Here is a 15,229-nt window from a genome sequence, read left to right on the forward strand (position 1 = left end):
AAATGTGTGGTAGTGGGCACATCTGCTATATTGAGATAATCCATCCCACCTCACAGGTGTGCCACATCAGGATGCTGATCTGACATCATGAGTAGTGCACAGGTGTACCTCAGACTGCCCACAACAAAAGGCCACCCTGGAATGTGCAGTTTTTTGCGCTATTGGGGGTCTGGGGACCCAGAACCGGTCAGTATCTGGTGTGACCACCATTTGCCTCATGCAGTGCAACACATCGTCGCATGGAGTCTATCAGATTGTCAATTGTGGCCTGTGGAATGTTGGTCCACTCCACTTCAATGGCTGTGCGAGGTTGTTGGATATTCGTGGGAACTGGTACACGCTGTCGTATACGCCGGTCAAGCACATCCCGAACATGCTCAATGGGTGACATGTCCGGTGAGTATGCTGGCCATGCAAGAACTGGGACATTCTCAGCTGCCATCTGCCCTGAACAATGTGAACCATGATTCATCCGTCAAGCGCACACCTCTCCAACGTGCCAGACGCCATCGAATGTGAGCATTTGCCCACACAAGTCTGTTACGGCGACGAGCTGGAGTCAGGTCAAGACCCCGATGAGGACGACGGGCATGCAGTTGAGCGTCCCTGAGACGGTTTCTGACAGTTTGTGCAGAAATTGTTTGGTTGTGCAAACCAATTGTTCCAGCAGCTGTCTGGGTGGCTGGTCTCAGACGATCTTGGAGGTGAACCTGCTGGATGTGGAGGTCCTGGGCTGGTGTGGTTACACGAGGTCTGCGGTTGTGAGGCCGGTTGGATGTGCTGCCATATTCTCTGAAATGCCTGTGGAGACGGCTTATGGTTGAGAAATGAACATTCAATGCACGGGCGACAGATGTGGTTGACATTCCTGCTGTCAGCATGCCAATTGCACGCTCCCTCATTGCTTGTGGCATCTGTGGCATTTTGCTGTGAGACAAAACTGCACATTCCAGGGTGGCCTTTTGTTGTGGGCAGTCTGAGGTACACCTGTGCACTACTCATGATGTCAGATCAGCATCCTGATGTGGCACACCTGTGAGGTGGGATGGATTATCTCAATATAGCAGATGTGCCCACTACCACACATTTGGACTGATTTGTGACCACTGTTTGGGAGGGATGGTTATATTGTGTATCTGGAATGAATTTTAGGTCTCTACGTCCATCCCATGGGGAATGGGAGCAGTAACAAAGGTGTTGCGTTTATATTTTTGTTGAGTGTAATTGTCCAGCTAGCTTGCACTTGAGAGTAACTGTGCCTGTGGTCTTGATCTTCGTGCCTCCGAAAGCAACGAGATTTACCTGTTTTTGTGAGCTCGCTTATTTGGCATATACGCACCGCCTTGGCAAGAGTGAGTTCCGTCTCTTTAAGCAGGGAACATCTGACGCTGTCACTGGTTATACCACATACTAATCTGTCTCTGATTAACTCGTCTTGTAGTGCACCAAAGCTGCAGGTTCTGGCCATGTTCTTTAACGTGCTCACATATGCTTCAATGGTTTCACCGGGTTTCTGTTGTCTTTTGTTAAAGTTATGCCTCTCCATTATGACATTGGTCTCTGGGTTGCAGATCTCCCTGAACTTTCTCTTTAGACATGCGGGGTCTTCCCTCAATTCCGCGGCGACTTCTACTATGCCTTCAGCTGATATGACTGCGGGGGCATACGTGAATGATCGCTCTCTTTCAATGGCCTCTGGTCCCGCCAGATTGAGGAGTAAATAGGCCTTAGTCTTAGCATTTTTGTCACTGTGGGCAGCGGCGATAAAGATGTCATATTCGCGCTCGAACTTACACAAGTTTTCAATTTAATTGTAGAGCATTTGTCATATTGTCAGAATGCACATTGTCTGGAATATATGTGCAACAAGTTGTATTGAACAAAACACACAGTCCACCCTTTTCTGCCAAGATCATGTCCAGGGCAACTCTGTGTTGCATAACAGTTATTCTTATGGCATCAATTTCCTGATTTTGCTCTTTGTTGATGGTGGTCGATACATTTTAAAACAGCCCAAAACGATAATCCAATAGTCAGGGGGTCGCTGTGGTTTAGGACAATTCCTGAATATTGATAACCTAGACTGGCAAAGCTTGTTGTGCATGTCACTTGAGTCATGTTCATAGGTCTGCCATATAATATAGCATGCTGTGTTGTAGCAGGCATGTGTGAGCATATATAACAATCTTTGCCTTCTGTGCAATTATATCAAATCAAATCAAATCAAATCACTTTTATTGTCACATCACATGTGCAGGTACATTGGTACAGCACATGTGAGTGAAATTCTTGTGTGCGAGCTTCACAAGCAACAGAGTTGTGCAAATACAATAATGTAAACAAGCAAAATACAAGAATGGCTACATCTGAAACTAATAAATATATGTACAATATATAATAGTATATGCATTTCTGGATGTGTATACTAAATATTTTTCTACGTGTGTGTGTGTGTGTGTGTGTGTGTGTGTGTGTGTGTGTGTGTGTGTGTGTGTGTGTGTGTGTACATATTTTACAAATTAAATAGAGTAAACAATAAATAAAATATATAAAATAAATATACAGAGTGAGACATGTGCAAAACAGTGGCATTACTGTACAGTATGGAGTGCATAATGTTAAAGTTCCAGTAGTGAAGCTGAGGTGTCTATGAAGTGTTCAGCAGTCTGATGGCCTGGTGGAAAAAGCTGTCTCTCAGTCTGCTGGTACGGGACCAGATGCTGCAGAACCTCCTTCCTGATGGAAGTAGTCTGAACAGTTTATGGCTGGGGTGACTGGAGTCCTTGATTATCCTCCCCGCTTTCCTCAGGCACCGCTTCCTGTAGATGTCTTGGAGGGAGGGAAGCTCACCTCCAATTATCCGTTCAGAGCACCGCACTACTCGCTGGAGAGCTTTGCTGTTGTAGGCGGTGCTGTTGCCATACCAGGTGGTGATGCATCCAGTGAGGATGCTCTCAATGGCACAGTGATAGAAGGTCCTGAGGATGCGGGGGCTCATGCCGAATCTTTTCAGTCTCCTGAGAAAGAAGAGGCGCTGCTGCGCCTTCTTCACTGTTTTGTTTGTGTGTACTGACCACGTAAGATCCTCAGCCAGGTGTACGCCAAGGAACCGGAAGCTGCTCACTCTCTCCACAGCAGCGCCGCTGATGGTGATGGGGGTGTGTACTTCTCTGCACCTCCGGAAGTCCACTATCAACTCCTTTGTCTTTGCGACGTTGAGGGTGAGATGGTTGTCTTGACACCAGTGGGTCAGGGCGCTGACCTCCTCCCTGTAAGCTGTCTCATCACTGTTGGTGATAAGACCCACCACTGTAGTGTCGTCCGCAAACTTCACAATGATGTTGGAGTTGTTAGTGGCTGTGCAGTCGTAGGTGTAGAGTGAGTACAGGAGAGGGCTATATTATCTATACCAGGCGTTGTTCATCCAGGGATGGATGTGGTCCTGTGTCACTTCAACCAGGTGTGAGTTGTCATATGTCCATGCCCTCCTATGCAAGTTGGCTTCTTGATCCTTTAAGTGCATCAGGGTCCATGCTGAAGGCAGCAGGGCCAAGGTGGTAAACAGAATAATCTTCATGATTACCAGACACACCGATTTACTCTGGTGAGTAGAGTACAGGCGAGAAGTAGAAGGCGGGATATACCCAATCAGCCCTCCCTTCACCTGTAGATCACCAAAGAGTCGGGGTGGTGGTGTCTTTAGGTTGTGCTGTCACTCACTTCCACCTTTTTTGCAATAGCTCTGGTGGATCCAAAAGGGCCTCTCAGCGATTTTGCAAGCTGTTGGTGTCATTAGGAGTACTTGGTATGGACCTTATCGCCTGGGTTTAATCTGCAAGAGACTTGAGAAGCGTCGCACAGCAGTTCAAAACAATTACAATCTACAAACCCTCTGTAATTCAACTAACTTTTGATCTAGAATGTAGCGTCATTCACACAATAATTTCATAATCCTCTCACACACACTGCCTTTTAAATAAACTAAACTCTTTGCATTTTTATCTATTTCAGGCATTTTCTGAGTCTCTGTTTTATGGTACCGTTAGTTCTCTCTACTAACCCTGCACTCCATGGGTGATAAGCACAATGATTTCTTATGCTGAATCCTAGTGCTTCAGAGACCTTACTGATCACATCATTGACAAAATGTGTCCCATTGTCTGATCTTACCAGAGAAGGGATACCATATGTTGGAATAAAATGATTACATAAACATTTTGCAATGGAGATTGCCTCGGCTTTTTACTGGATATATCTCTGGTCAGTTTGAAAACACATCTATGATCACTAAGGCATATTTTGATCCTTGACATTCATTCAATTCAATAAAATCCATGTGGATGGTGTGGAGAACTGGCCTCTCTTAGGTCTTAAGTTTCCTTGTGAGTTGTGTTTTTGACAGAATAGGCATGTTCTTACAAATTTTTCGCTAAAGTTTCAAAATTTATAGTGTAAAAATTTATAGTGTAAAAGTGTGTATTGTTTATCTATACTATATTTCCCTCCTGTTGACACATGTGTTACTTCATGTGTCACTACAACCGCTGTCCTGTGTAACGACTCTGGTAATATTGGTTTTCCATCACAGACCATTAAGTCATCTTTCAGTGGTGCTCCACATTTCAGCCACTTGTTTTGTTCAGTGATTGTTGCAGCTTTTTGTTCGTCTCTTAGTACGTCAAGTGGTATTTGTGTACAACGTTCGGATGTTAGAAGCGTTATCATTTGTTGTGCAGCCTGCTTTGCTGTTTGGTCTGCAAAGTTATTTCCTTTTGTGACAACGGAGTTGTCTTTTTGATGTGCTGCACATTTGCAAAGTGCCAATTGTTTTGGCAAGGTGATCACTTCCAATAAGAATTTTAATAAGCTGCCGTGTTGCACTGGGTTACCCGTAGAGGTGACCATACCTCTGTTATGCCAAATTTTTGCAAAGTGGTGCACTGCTGAAAAAATAAACTGGCTGTCAGTGGATATATTTATATTTTGGCCTGTGTGCAATTCATATGCACGTATGACTGCATACGTGCAGCTGACTCTTTTACTGCCTCTGCTGCGGCTACGTAGGCTTGCACATGCAGGCAGGCCTGACGCAACAGTCTAATTTACACGAGTCTAAGTTTCACTAGGGATGCTAACGAGCGTTGTTTTTCTCCAAATGCCTGTGCTATTACAGCTTTCAGATAATGAGCATGTGTAACATGCTCATCAACTTAGCGGTGTCCACATATTTAATTCAGCTTCTCAATCCTGTAACTTTAGCTGTTGTCTACAGGGTTTGGCTTATTAGTTGTTATTATAGATGTGCTCTATATCTCAGTAATATTTTATCTAGGATAAATGACAGGTTTTTAAGCAGGTTAAGTGCCTCTATGCACTTAATTAGTTTAGATGGTTTCTTTATTTTCTTCATCTCATATGTCATTATACTGAGTTTGAGCAAACCTTAAGCTTGATGCAGACTACTGCATATCAATCGTCCACCTCACATCATAACTGACTAGGTTGCTTCTTATTATTAATATTATATCATTATTAATATTATCATCTTTTTCTTTCTATATGATAACAATAGTATATTACAATATTTTATTAGTGTATATCACTATACTACTACTGAGCCAATTTAATAGTTAGGATCATCTTACTCAGCAAGCTGTAGAAGTTCTGGCCGGGAACCTTATTACAGTTTTTTCTGAATGCTTAAACCCTAACTGTGATTCCTGTAGCACAATCTCTAAAACTATTCAGACTTATAGCAAAACCACTCACTGAGTTTGCAAAACTAAAAGCACAAAAACTGCTTTGCACTCAGTTTGCAATTTTGTAACACACACTTTGCAAAACTGTAGGCACAATTCACTGCACAACACTCAATTACCAAATTTCCAACACACTCCTAGCAAAAGTATACACATGTATGGCTATCATTAACACTAATTTGCCAACTGTCTGGCACACTTTCACATGTGAGAACTTTTTTAGATAATTAGTTCACTTTGCAATCAGCCTAAGCACTATAATACAGGTAAGCTCTGTGTGTGGAGTACAATGGAGGGAGCAGAAAGAGTGAGAAGTAGAGGAGGCCGAGGAAGAGGATGTGGAGGTGAAGAAGTAGGATGAAGAGGACGACAAGGACAAGGAGGAGCAAGAGGAAGACGAGGAGGGGGGAGAGGAAGATGAGGAGGGGGGAGAGGAAGGGTAGGAAGAGTAAGAAATAGAATTGCTGATGACATCAGAGCTACAATAGTGGACCATGTAATCAACCGTGGAATGACCCTGAGGGTAGCTGGCCAACGGGTCCAGCCTAACTCGAGCCGCTACACTGTAGCAAGTACCATAAGGACATCTTGAAATGAGAATCGGTTAGTACAGTCACTTCGCACAAAGATTTGTAGCACTGCCATATGCCAATGAGAAACACACCAATACCATTGATGTAAAAATACTGAAATTGTTACTTTACAGAATTGCTAGATGACCAGATGCTGGGGGCAGAGGAAGCATGTTCACTGCAGACCAAGTAACCCATATAGTCATTATGGCGATTGCAAATAATCCTATACTTGGAAATAAACACTTGTGTTTGTTTTGATGTGTTTCAAGTACACCAGTACTTGAAGTTTGGATCCCTCTATGCTTATGGATCTATGACAGAAGTATGAGCTCAAACTGACATAGCCTACCTTGTGCACGGAGAAAGCAAAAGCCAGATGTGTTTTGTATTCATACCATCAGTGTGCAGTTGGCGCATTGTGTGCTTAGTAGATGATGGCTTGTGTGTACTGTTTGATACGGAAACACCATTTTTACGAAGGTGTGAAGGGTTAATCTAGCTGTGTTTGCTTTTGCAAGAGAACTACAATGTTTTGATGATTGGGTGACAGGTTTTCTTATTTGTGTGAAGAGTTTTGCAAAATTAGCCAATAGTTACAAAAAATGTGCTTAAGCAATCAGAAAAAACTGTAACTCTAACAACGGAGGGTCAAGCACTCTTTGAGGGGGTGCTTAGTTTTTATTTCAAAAAGTATCTTTTCCCAAAAAAGAAACCATCTATAATCAAACGTTTTTTCTCCACAATACGCAAAGCCATCTTTTCATGTTTCTTACCCAACAGTCACCCTCAAGTAACTGCAGCCATGACTTTCACTTTTTTTTAAAGATGAAATTTAGGGCTTCACTTGTTTAAATTCAATTGGACACAAACAACTGATCACCTCAAATTGGCCAGTAAATTTTAAATATAACCCAAAAAATAACTGGCTAAAATAAAATTGTAAAAAGAACTTCTCCCCCAGCCAGTCGCAGCAGATGGCTGTCCCTTTTTGTGCCTGATTCTGCTGAAGGTTTCTTCCTATTAGAAGGGAGTTTTGCCTTCCCACTGTTGCCTTGTGCTTGCTCAAAAGGGATTTTTGCTGGGTTTTTTCTCTAACACTGCAGGGTCTTTACCTTTGCAGTATAAGAGACCTTGAGGTGAAAGTTGTATTTGGTATTTTTTTGTTCAGATAATAATACCAAACAAATTATTCATTAATCAATAAAATACCACCAAAAAAATGACATCTGAATTTCTGCTTATTTCATTTGCTGTCAGATTGTATGTATTGTACTTATTCTATTGTATATAATATTTTATTCTATTTTGCATAGTATGTTATTCTATCTTATCTTATGCTACTGTATTGTTTTTTTTCTTTTTCTTAATATTTACTGCTCTTAACTTGTACTTTCTGCAGTGACCAAAAAGCTTCTTTTGGTCACTGCAGGCCTAATAAAGGCTTATCTTATCTTATTGGTAGTGTAGTGGTGATTCCATTGTTTGTCCAACCAAACATCCAATAATTTAAAATCAACAAGTCACTGCTGCTGTAATTCTTTGTACGCAGGCAAAACAAGTACAATGTCCAAAACTTGAAAGTTGCATTTTATGATTTATTTATCCAGTTTGGCAAGCAATAAACAAAAGACCAATTTTTATTGTTTCCTGCTGCTTCTGCTGTTCTGGTAAAAAAACAAACAACATAGACCCACCCCAGTGCATACTGGTCCTACACCAGTCCCTTTACTTATAAAAAATGGCCCTACACTTCTTCCTGGCTGACTTAACAAGATAAACAGCCAAAAAAAAAAGAAGGGAAAAAAAGAACCCCGCCGGATCAGGGAGGTGTGGAAAGCCAGATCGGGCGCCCCCCTTCCGGCTCTTCTCTCTGCTCTCTCCTATCTTGTCCCCTTTGTCTTACTTATTTCTATCAACCTTTTCTATCCTTTTGAAGGAGTTAGGCTCCATAAATGCTAAAGAGGTAAGTATTATTTCTCAGTTGCAGTGAATAGAAAATTAAACTGTAGGAAACTTAACAGAAGAATGAAGAAGAGAAATAACAAGTCTAGTCCTTTTTACTGAATCAAAAAAAATTGTAAATAACCCCAAAATATAAGTAAGCCAACATCAAAATTTCAAAATAATAAAAATAAAAAGCTCCAACAGGTAGAAAATAAAGAAAAAGAAAATCATGGAAATCGGAGAGGATTGGACCTGGAATGATCAGGTGTTAAATGAGGGATTTCCTCCCTATGGTGAGTGAGTGAGGTGAGTTACTTATCTCCAGGTGTGCAGGGCGCAAAGGGACCCCTTCAACAGAAGATGTGGTTAAAACACATCACACACTTCAAAAAAAAGGAGGGGAAAAAGCACACCTTTGGCAAAGAAAGACAAAAAAAATCCCACCTTTCCTTTTCTGAAAACAGAAATTTGAATTTAAATCATAAATGTATTCAAAATCTCGGTTTTTAGTGATCCAAAATTGCCGTGTACGTGTAGCGTTGTACATGTGCCATAACTAACTGCTAGCGCTGCAGTATTGCATCATACTATGGTTTATGGTTTTAGTTATTACACTTTTCAGAGCAGCTGGAAAATAGACTAGTATTACAGTTTTTTCTGATTGCTTAAGCACATTTTTTGTAACCATTGGCTAATTTTGCAAAACTCTTCACACAAATAAGAAAACCTGTCACCCAATCATCAAAACATTGTAGTTCTCTTGCAAAAGCAAACACAGCTAGATTAACTCTTCACACCTTCGTAAAAATGGTGTTTCCGTATCAAACAGTACACACAAGCCATCATCTACTAAGCACACAATGCGCCAACTGCACACTGATGGTATGAATACAAAACACATCTGGCTTTTGCTTTCTCTGTGCACAAGGTAGGCCATGTCAGTGTGAGCTCATACTTCTGTCATAGATCCATAAGCATAGAGGGATCCAAACTTCAAGTACTGGTGTACTTGAAACACATCAAAACAAACACAAGTGTTTATTTCCAAGTATAGGATTATTTGCAATCGCCATAATGACTATATGGGTTACTTGGTCTGCAGTGAACATGCTTCCTCTGCCCCCAGCATCTGGTCATCTAGCAATTCTGTAAAGTAACAATTTCAGTATTTTTACATCAGTGGTATTGGTGTGTTTCTCATTGGCATATGGCAGTGCTACAAATCTTTGTGCGAAGTGACTGTACTAACCGATTCTCATTTCAAGATGTCCTTATGGTACTTGCTACAGTGTAGCGGCTCGAGTTAGGCTGGACCCGTTGGCCAGCTACCCTCAGGGTCATTCCACGGTTGATTACATGGTCCACTATTGTAGCTCTGATGTCATCAGCAATTCTATTTCTTACTCTTCCTACCCTTCCTCTCCCCCCTCCTCATCTTCCTCTCCCCCCTCCTCGTCTTCCTCTTGCTCCTCCTTGTCCTTGTCGTCCTCTTCATCCTACTTCTTCACCTCCACGTCCTCTTCCTCGGCCTCCTCTACTTCTCACTCTTTCTGCTCCCTCCATTGTACTCCGCACACAGAGCTTACCTGTATTATAGTGCTTAGGCTGATTGCAAAGTGAACTAATTATCTAAAAAAGTTCTCACATGTGAAAGTGTGCCAGACAGTTGGCAAATTAGTGTTAATGATAGCCATACATGTGTATACTTTTGCTAGGAGTGTGTTGGAAATTTGGTAATTGAGTGTTGTGCAGTGAATTGTGCCTACAGTTTTGCAAAGTGTGTGTTACAAAATTGCAAACTGAGTGCAAAGCAGTTTTTGTGCTTTTAGTTTTGCAAACTCAGTGAGTGGTTTTGCTATAAGTCTGAATAGTTTTAGAGATTGTGCTACAGGAATCACAGTTAGGGTTTAAGCATTCAGAAAAAACTGTAAATATCACGGCATATCTATGTATGTTTTTATGTTTCTTAACTTTGCATTGGCCTAGGGGCACTGTGAGGACCAATACCTATATGGGATACAGATGTTTTATAGAAATTACACATTCGACAGTTGAGTCGAGCATCGAATTGCGTCACACTGCAATGATCGCAGCGTATGTTTTTGTATGCCTCCTTTACACTGGCGCACGACCTTTGCAGATGAAAATGAAAAAAAAAATGTCCATTTTAATCACGTGTGAAATGACTGATTGGAAATTTTCATCTGTGAGGTTCGTTGTGCAATTTGATGTTTTCCTGCCCCCTGCTGGTATCGCACCCCTCTAACAGGTCAACACATATCGAGGGTTGTAGTCCCTTGTATAATAACGCTGTTATAAATGCTCGGATTTGCTTTTTTATGTTCTTAGCTGGCCATATTATATAGCAGACTCCAGTGTATAATGTCTATTGTATAGAACGGCTTATTTTACTCTATTGAAAGATTAAATATGAATGTTATTGTTTTGTTCGCTTGCATGTACATGTGCCTGGTCGAAAGTCACTGTTGTTGCAGACTGATGCCAACAGCTATGCAGGCAATTTTTTTCATTACCGCCTTTGGAGATGCCTTTGAGCAAGACCAATACCACTAATGAGATTTCTAAGTTTAGGTGATGCTTTTAACTAAGTGGTGTCTAACTCGAATAGAAGTAGTGCACTGTACTTCAAGCACTCCGTCATATATAAAAGTCCTGCATCCACAAAGTTTCTTATTAGGAAAATAGACCCAAAGTATTAAAATGATAAAGCATTCAATGCAGAATAACGGCCACAGATTTTAAAACATTCATTATCAGGCATGACATACCCATCATCAGCAAAGAGTCATATGACGCCACTATGAGTCACAGAATAGTTTAATTGCACTTCATATTTCGATCACTTTTTCCACCGAGGTTTTGACACCGTTTTAACTAATATTTAACGAAACACGCAGGTCGGCGCTCTTGGACAAAGGCTGGGTCTTATGTCGCCTTCACGCTCACGTAATTATCGCATCTCTGTCCAATTAAAGCATAACAATTCACAACCACATCGGGGTTTTCATTTAGCATCCAAACGTAAATAACTTAAAAAAAAGTCTGAATAGGCCGTCCAAACCAAAGTTTCGTCTTTTTTTTTAAATATTTACATTAAATTGGTTTTTAAATAGCTGTAAAATAAATACACAATAATAATCATTATAACAACGATACGTTCTTCTCTCGCCAAACATAACAAATTACAAACGAGTGTTTTATTTTTTTTTAAAAAAAGGTTTGTTTATTTAAAGAAAAGAATTCATAAACACGATTTTGTAGCACTCCTTAGTACCAAATTTACTTACACTTGGAAAAGCACTTTTTCCAAAACCACGTGAATGCAACAGCGACCTTAGATGAAATTTCAGAGACCCTTTAAAAACTATAGACTACCCCTTCAACATGATACATTCAACGCGTCCTGATGTTAACATGAAAATTTCATGGGTGAATACATACGTGGTCTTTTATAAAAGGAAGGAAATATTTATTTAACGTTGAAAAACTGCGCAGCAAACGCCAGATTTTTATTGATCAGGAAGTGATGACCAATAACGTGACTCCTCTTTATGAATGTGATGTCATCTGACTGACGTCCTTTAACGGTTTCATTTGGAATAATCAACATGAGAGATGTTAATTTTCAGCTATTATATTGTAAAGCAATTTATAATAGTCTTTAGCAGCAGGTTGGGTCCACGGAACAGACTTCTTAAGCGGTTGTGTCGCTTGTATCGGTTTAACAGCAACAGGTGCTTAGGAGAGTTATGCTGTATTCGGGGAGGGTTTGCTTTTGCTATTGTGTAAATATAACGGCTTTTCTGGCTACTGTTATAAAATATTAAAATAAAATATTAAAAATCTGCAATCATAAAAAAAAGAATAAGTAATCACCGTAGCATATTATTTAGAAGTTTTCGATGCGCGTATATGCAGACGTGATTGTAAGTCAGTTTAAGACCTACTAACTACGACTTTGGTGAACGCCTCACAAACCCCGCCTCTCTCGTCAGTGTCTCGCGAACGGCAGGAGTTTAAAGCCTCCAGTGTCATTACGAAAGTCAGTTCATTAGTCAGGTCGACTGTCCACTGAGGAGGACTTGCTCTCAGTTTTCAGTTCAGGTGGACCTTTTTACATCTCCACTAACAGGATGTCTCCGTCCACGTCCCCCCGCTACTTCACGGAGACGGAGGTAGCCCGCCACTGCACCAAGGAGTCCTGCTGGGTGCTGATGGGGACCAGGGTTTACGACGTGACAGCCTTCTTGCGGATGCACCCGGGTGGGGAGGCACTAATACGCAGCCGCTCCGGCAAGGACGTGCGCCAGGCGATGGAGGGACCCCCACACCGGCACTCGGAAAACGCCCGGCGGTGGATGGAGCAGTACTACATCGGGGAACTGAACAGAGACAGTGTCACCGGCGAGGCACAGGTACCTCCCTTCCTCCCTAACTAGCTAGGATGACACCGCTGACCTCAGAGTAAACAACTTAAGAGGAATATATATATATATATATATATATATATATATATATATATATATATATATATATATATATATATATATATATATATATATATATATATATATATATATATATATATATATATATATATATATATATATATATATATATATATATATATATAACCTTTTTCCCGCATCTTCTGTCGATGTAGTTAAAGATGTGTTAAAGTGATATCTCATTTTTGAACCACACACCTGTTGAAAGGTTAAAGTTTAATATCTTTCTTGTGAACTTAGCTCTGTGGACTTTAGAGTCATAAAAATGTAAATCGATCCCAGATTTCCGTTGTCAACTTTCAGAAGTTTCTCGCATGTTTGTCATTTGGCGTCTTTAATCCCCCCTGCCCCCCCCTCCCCACGAGCCCTGGCAGGTGAGATCAATATTCCTCACACCTTGTTAAAAAGCTGTCAACAGTCTCACATTTTCTACTGTAAGGAGGTTTAGAAGTGTTTATAGACTTCATTTGATTCCAGACCCAGAATTAGGAGAAGGAAACTAGTCCCGGGCTCTTGGAGCAACAGGTGTATAATTCGCTCTCATTTGACTTTATTGGGCGTTTTCCTTCTTAGGTAACGAGGAAAAGGGAACTGGTATTGATCATTGAGGACGGGAGTAAGGTGTTGGTGATGGAAAAGCAATGCTTGTGTAATTCCTAGGTGGAGGAGGGAGGGGCTAACAGGTGACATGAGAGACCTGTGGGGTTTTGGTGAGCTCTGGTGGGTGTGGAGGGGTCAGACCTGTTAATGAATGATTCAAGGCCTGTGCCTGTGTGCGTGTTTCTGAAAGAAGGCGAGAGAAGGAAACTGGTTCGTCTTGTCCTGGGAGAGGGGGGCTGCAGACTGGGGGGAAACATGCCCCCTTCTGTCTCTGTAAAATGAATCCACACCCAGCCAGGTCCTGCAGGTTTCTGTGTTTCTGTGCGTGTGAGGAGGGAGTTTGCATAAATCTCTTGCAGACACAGTTCACATTTACATGGCTTGCCCACTCTCACGTGTGTCCTTGCTTGTTGGTTGCGTCTCTGCACAGAAAGTTTACACAACTGCTCTAACAAAATGCTCTGTGGGACTTTGAGGGTTAGTGACTGATAAGCTGTAAGTACAAAGGAAATTACTTTTGGACCCCTTTGTCTGTCAGCTGTGAGTTCTGCACATGCATGTAGTTGACAATGCATGCATGTGCATTTGGGGGGGGGGGGGCTGACAAAATGTGGGTGAGGGTGCTATGACTACAAAGGAGTCAGATTGACCCAAAAGATGCCAGACCCTGCCTTTTACTACCACTGGATCCCCACACTATAGAGGCCAAGCGTATGGGTTTTTCCTTTAATTTGTCATTTTTAATGTCTTGTCTTGCTTATGGCTGATGGAGGATCTGCGTGGCAGTTATGTAAACACACATTTTCACACCGTTTCACATGAGCTGTTTGTGATGTTGGTGTTTGTCTCTTGAAGCAACAACAGCAGCTAAGAAAAACAATGTAAAAACGAGTTTTTCAAGACTAAATTGTGCCTCATTTGGATGCAGTTCACGACTGAGGTCAGTGACTGGGTGTATGGAGGACCTGTTTTGACTCCTGTCAAAATAATCCGTATTTCATTCGTCTTTTATGTGACAGAAGCCATTTTAACTAATCATGCCCTTCAGGATTGAATTGAATTGATTGATATACCTTTATTAGTCCCACAAGGGGAAATTTCAGATGAGACTTAAACCAGCTTTCTTGGGATTGGCTGTCCCTCACAAACCAAAAGGGTTAAACGGCATGTGGGAGGGGCTTCTGGGTTCAAAGGCAGATTGGCACAATGTCTGCTCTGTACCAGAATGTGTTCTGCACAAGGGCAAACGAGGCTTCTTCCTCCCTTTCACAATAAAAGTCCTTGACTTATAGATCACTGTGCATGTAAACTGTTTACAGAAGTGTATTGAAGCAATTCACAACAATTTCAAGCAAAGTGAGAAGAAATCAAGAGTCAGATGAAACGAAACCTATAGAAACAAGAGAAAAAATATAAAGGGGGGTGGGTACAAAGTTTTAACAACAGCAAGAAGTGTTAGAGTGTGTGTGTGTATGTGTATATATATATATATATATATATATATATATATATATATATAACTACCGACCAATAACCTGCCTCAGTACTACATGGAAGCTCCTGTCAGGCATCATATCGGCTAAGATGAACAGGCACATGGGTCAATACATGAGCGGGACACAGAAAGGAATTGGCAAGAATACCAGAGGCGCAAAACACCAGCTACTGGTAGACAGAACAATCAGCCGAGACTGCAAGACCAGACTGACCAACCTGTGCACTGCCTGGATTGATTACAAGAAGGCCTATGACTCAATGCCCCACAGCTGGATACTGGAATGCCTAGAATTGTACAAGATCAATGGGACCCTAAGAGCCTTCA

General features: G+C 41.4%; 1 protein-coding gene across 1 annotated transcript in view; it reads left to right on the forward strand.

Annotated features, from left to right (window-relative positions):
- The first annotated feature begins 12,316 nt into the window (after nucleotides 1-12,316).
- Nucleotides 12,317-15,229, forward strand: part of fa2h (fatty acid 2-hydroxylase) — a 40,139-nt gene continuing 37,226 nt past the window's right edge. Inside the window, exon 1 of the mRNA XM_080875907.1 lies at nucleotides 12,317-12,714. Coding sequence (XP_080732033.1) covers nucleotides 12,433-12,714 — 282 coding nt within the window. The 5' untranslated portion in view covers nucleotides 12,317-12,432. The remainder of the gene's footprint in view (nucleotides 12,715-15,229) is intronic.

The sequence above is a fragment of the Rhamphochromis sp. 'chilingali' genome (assembly GCF_963969265.1).
Source record: "Rhamphochromis sp. 'chilingali' genome assembly, chromosome: 2".
Taxonomy (NCBI): Eukaryota; Metazoa; Chordata; class Actinopteri; order Cichliformes; family Cichlidae; genus Rhamphochromis; species Rhamphochromis sp. 'chilingali'.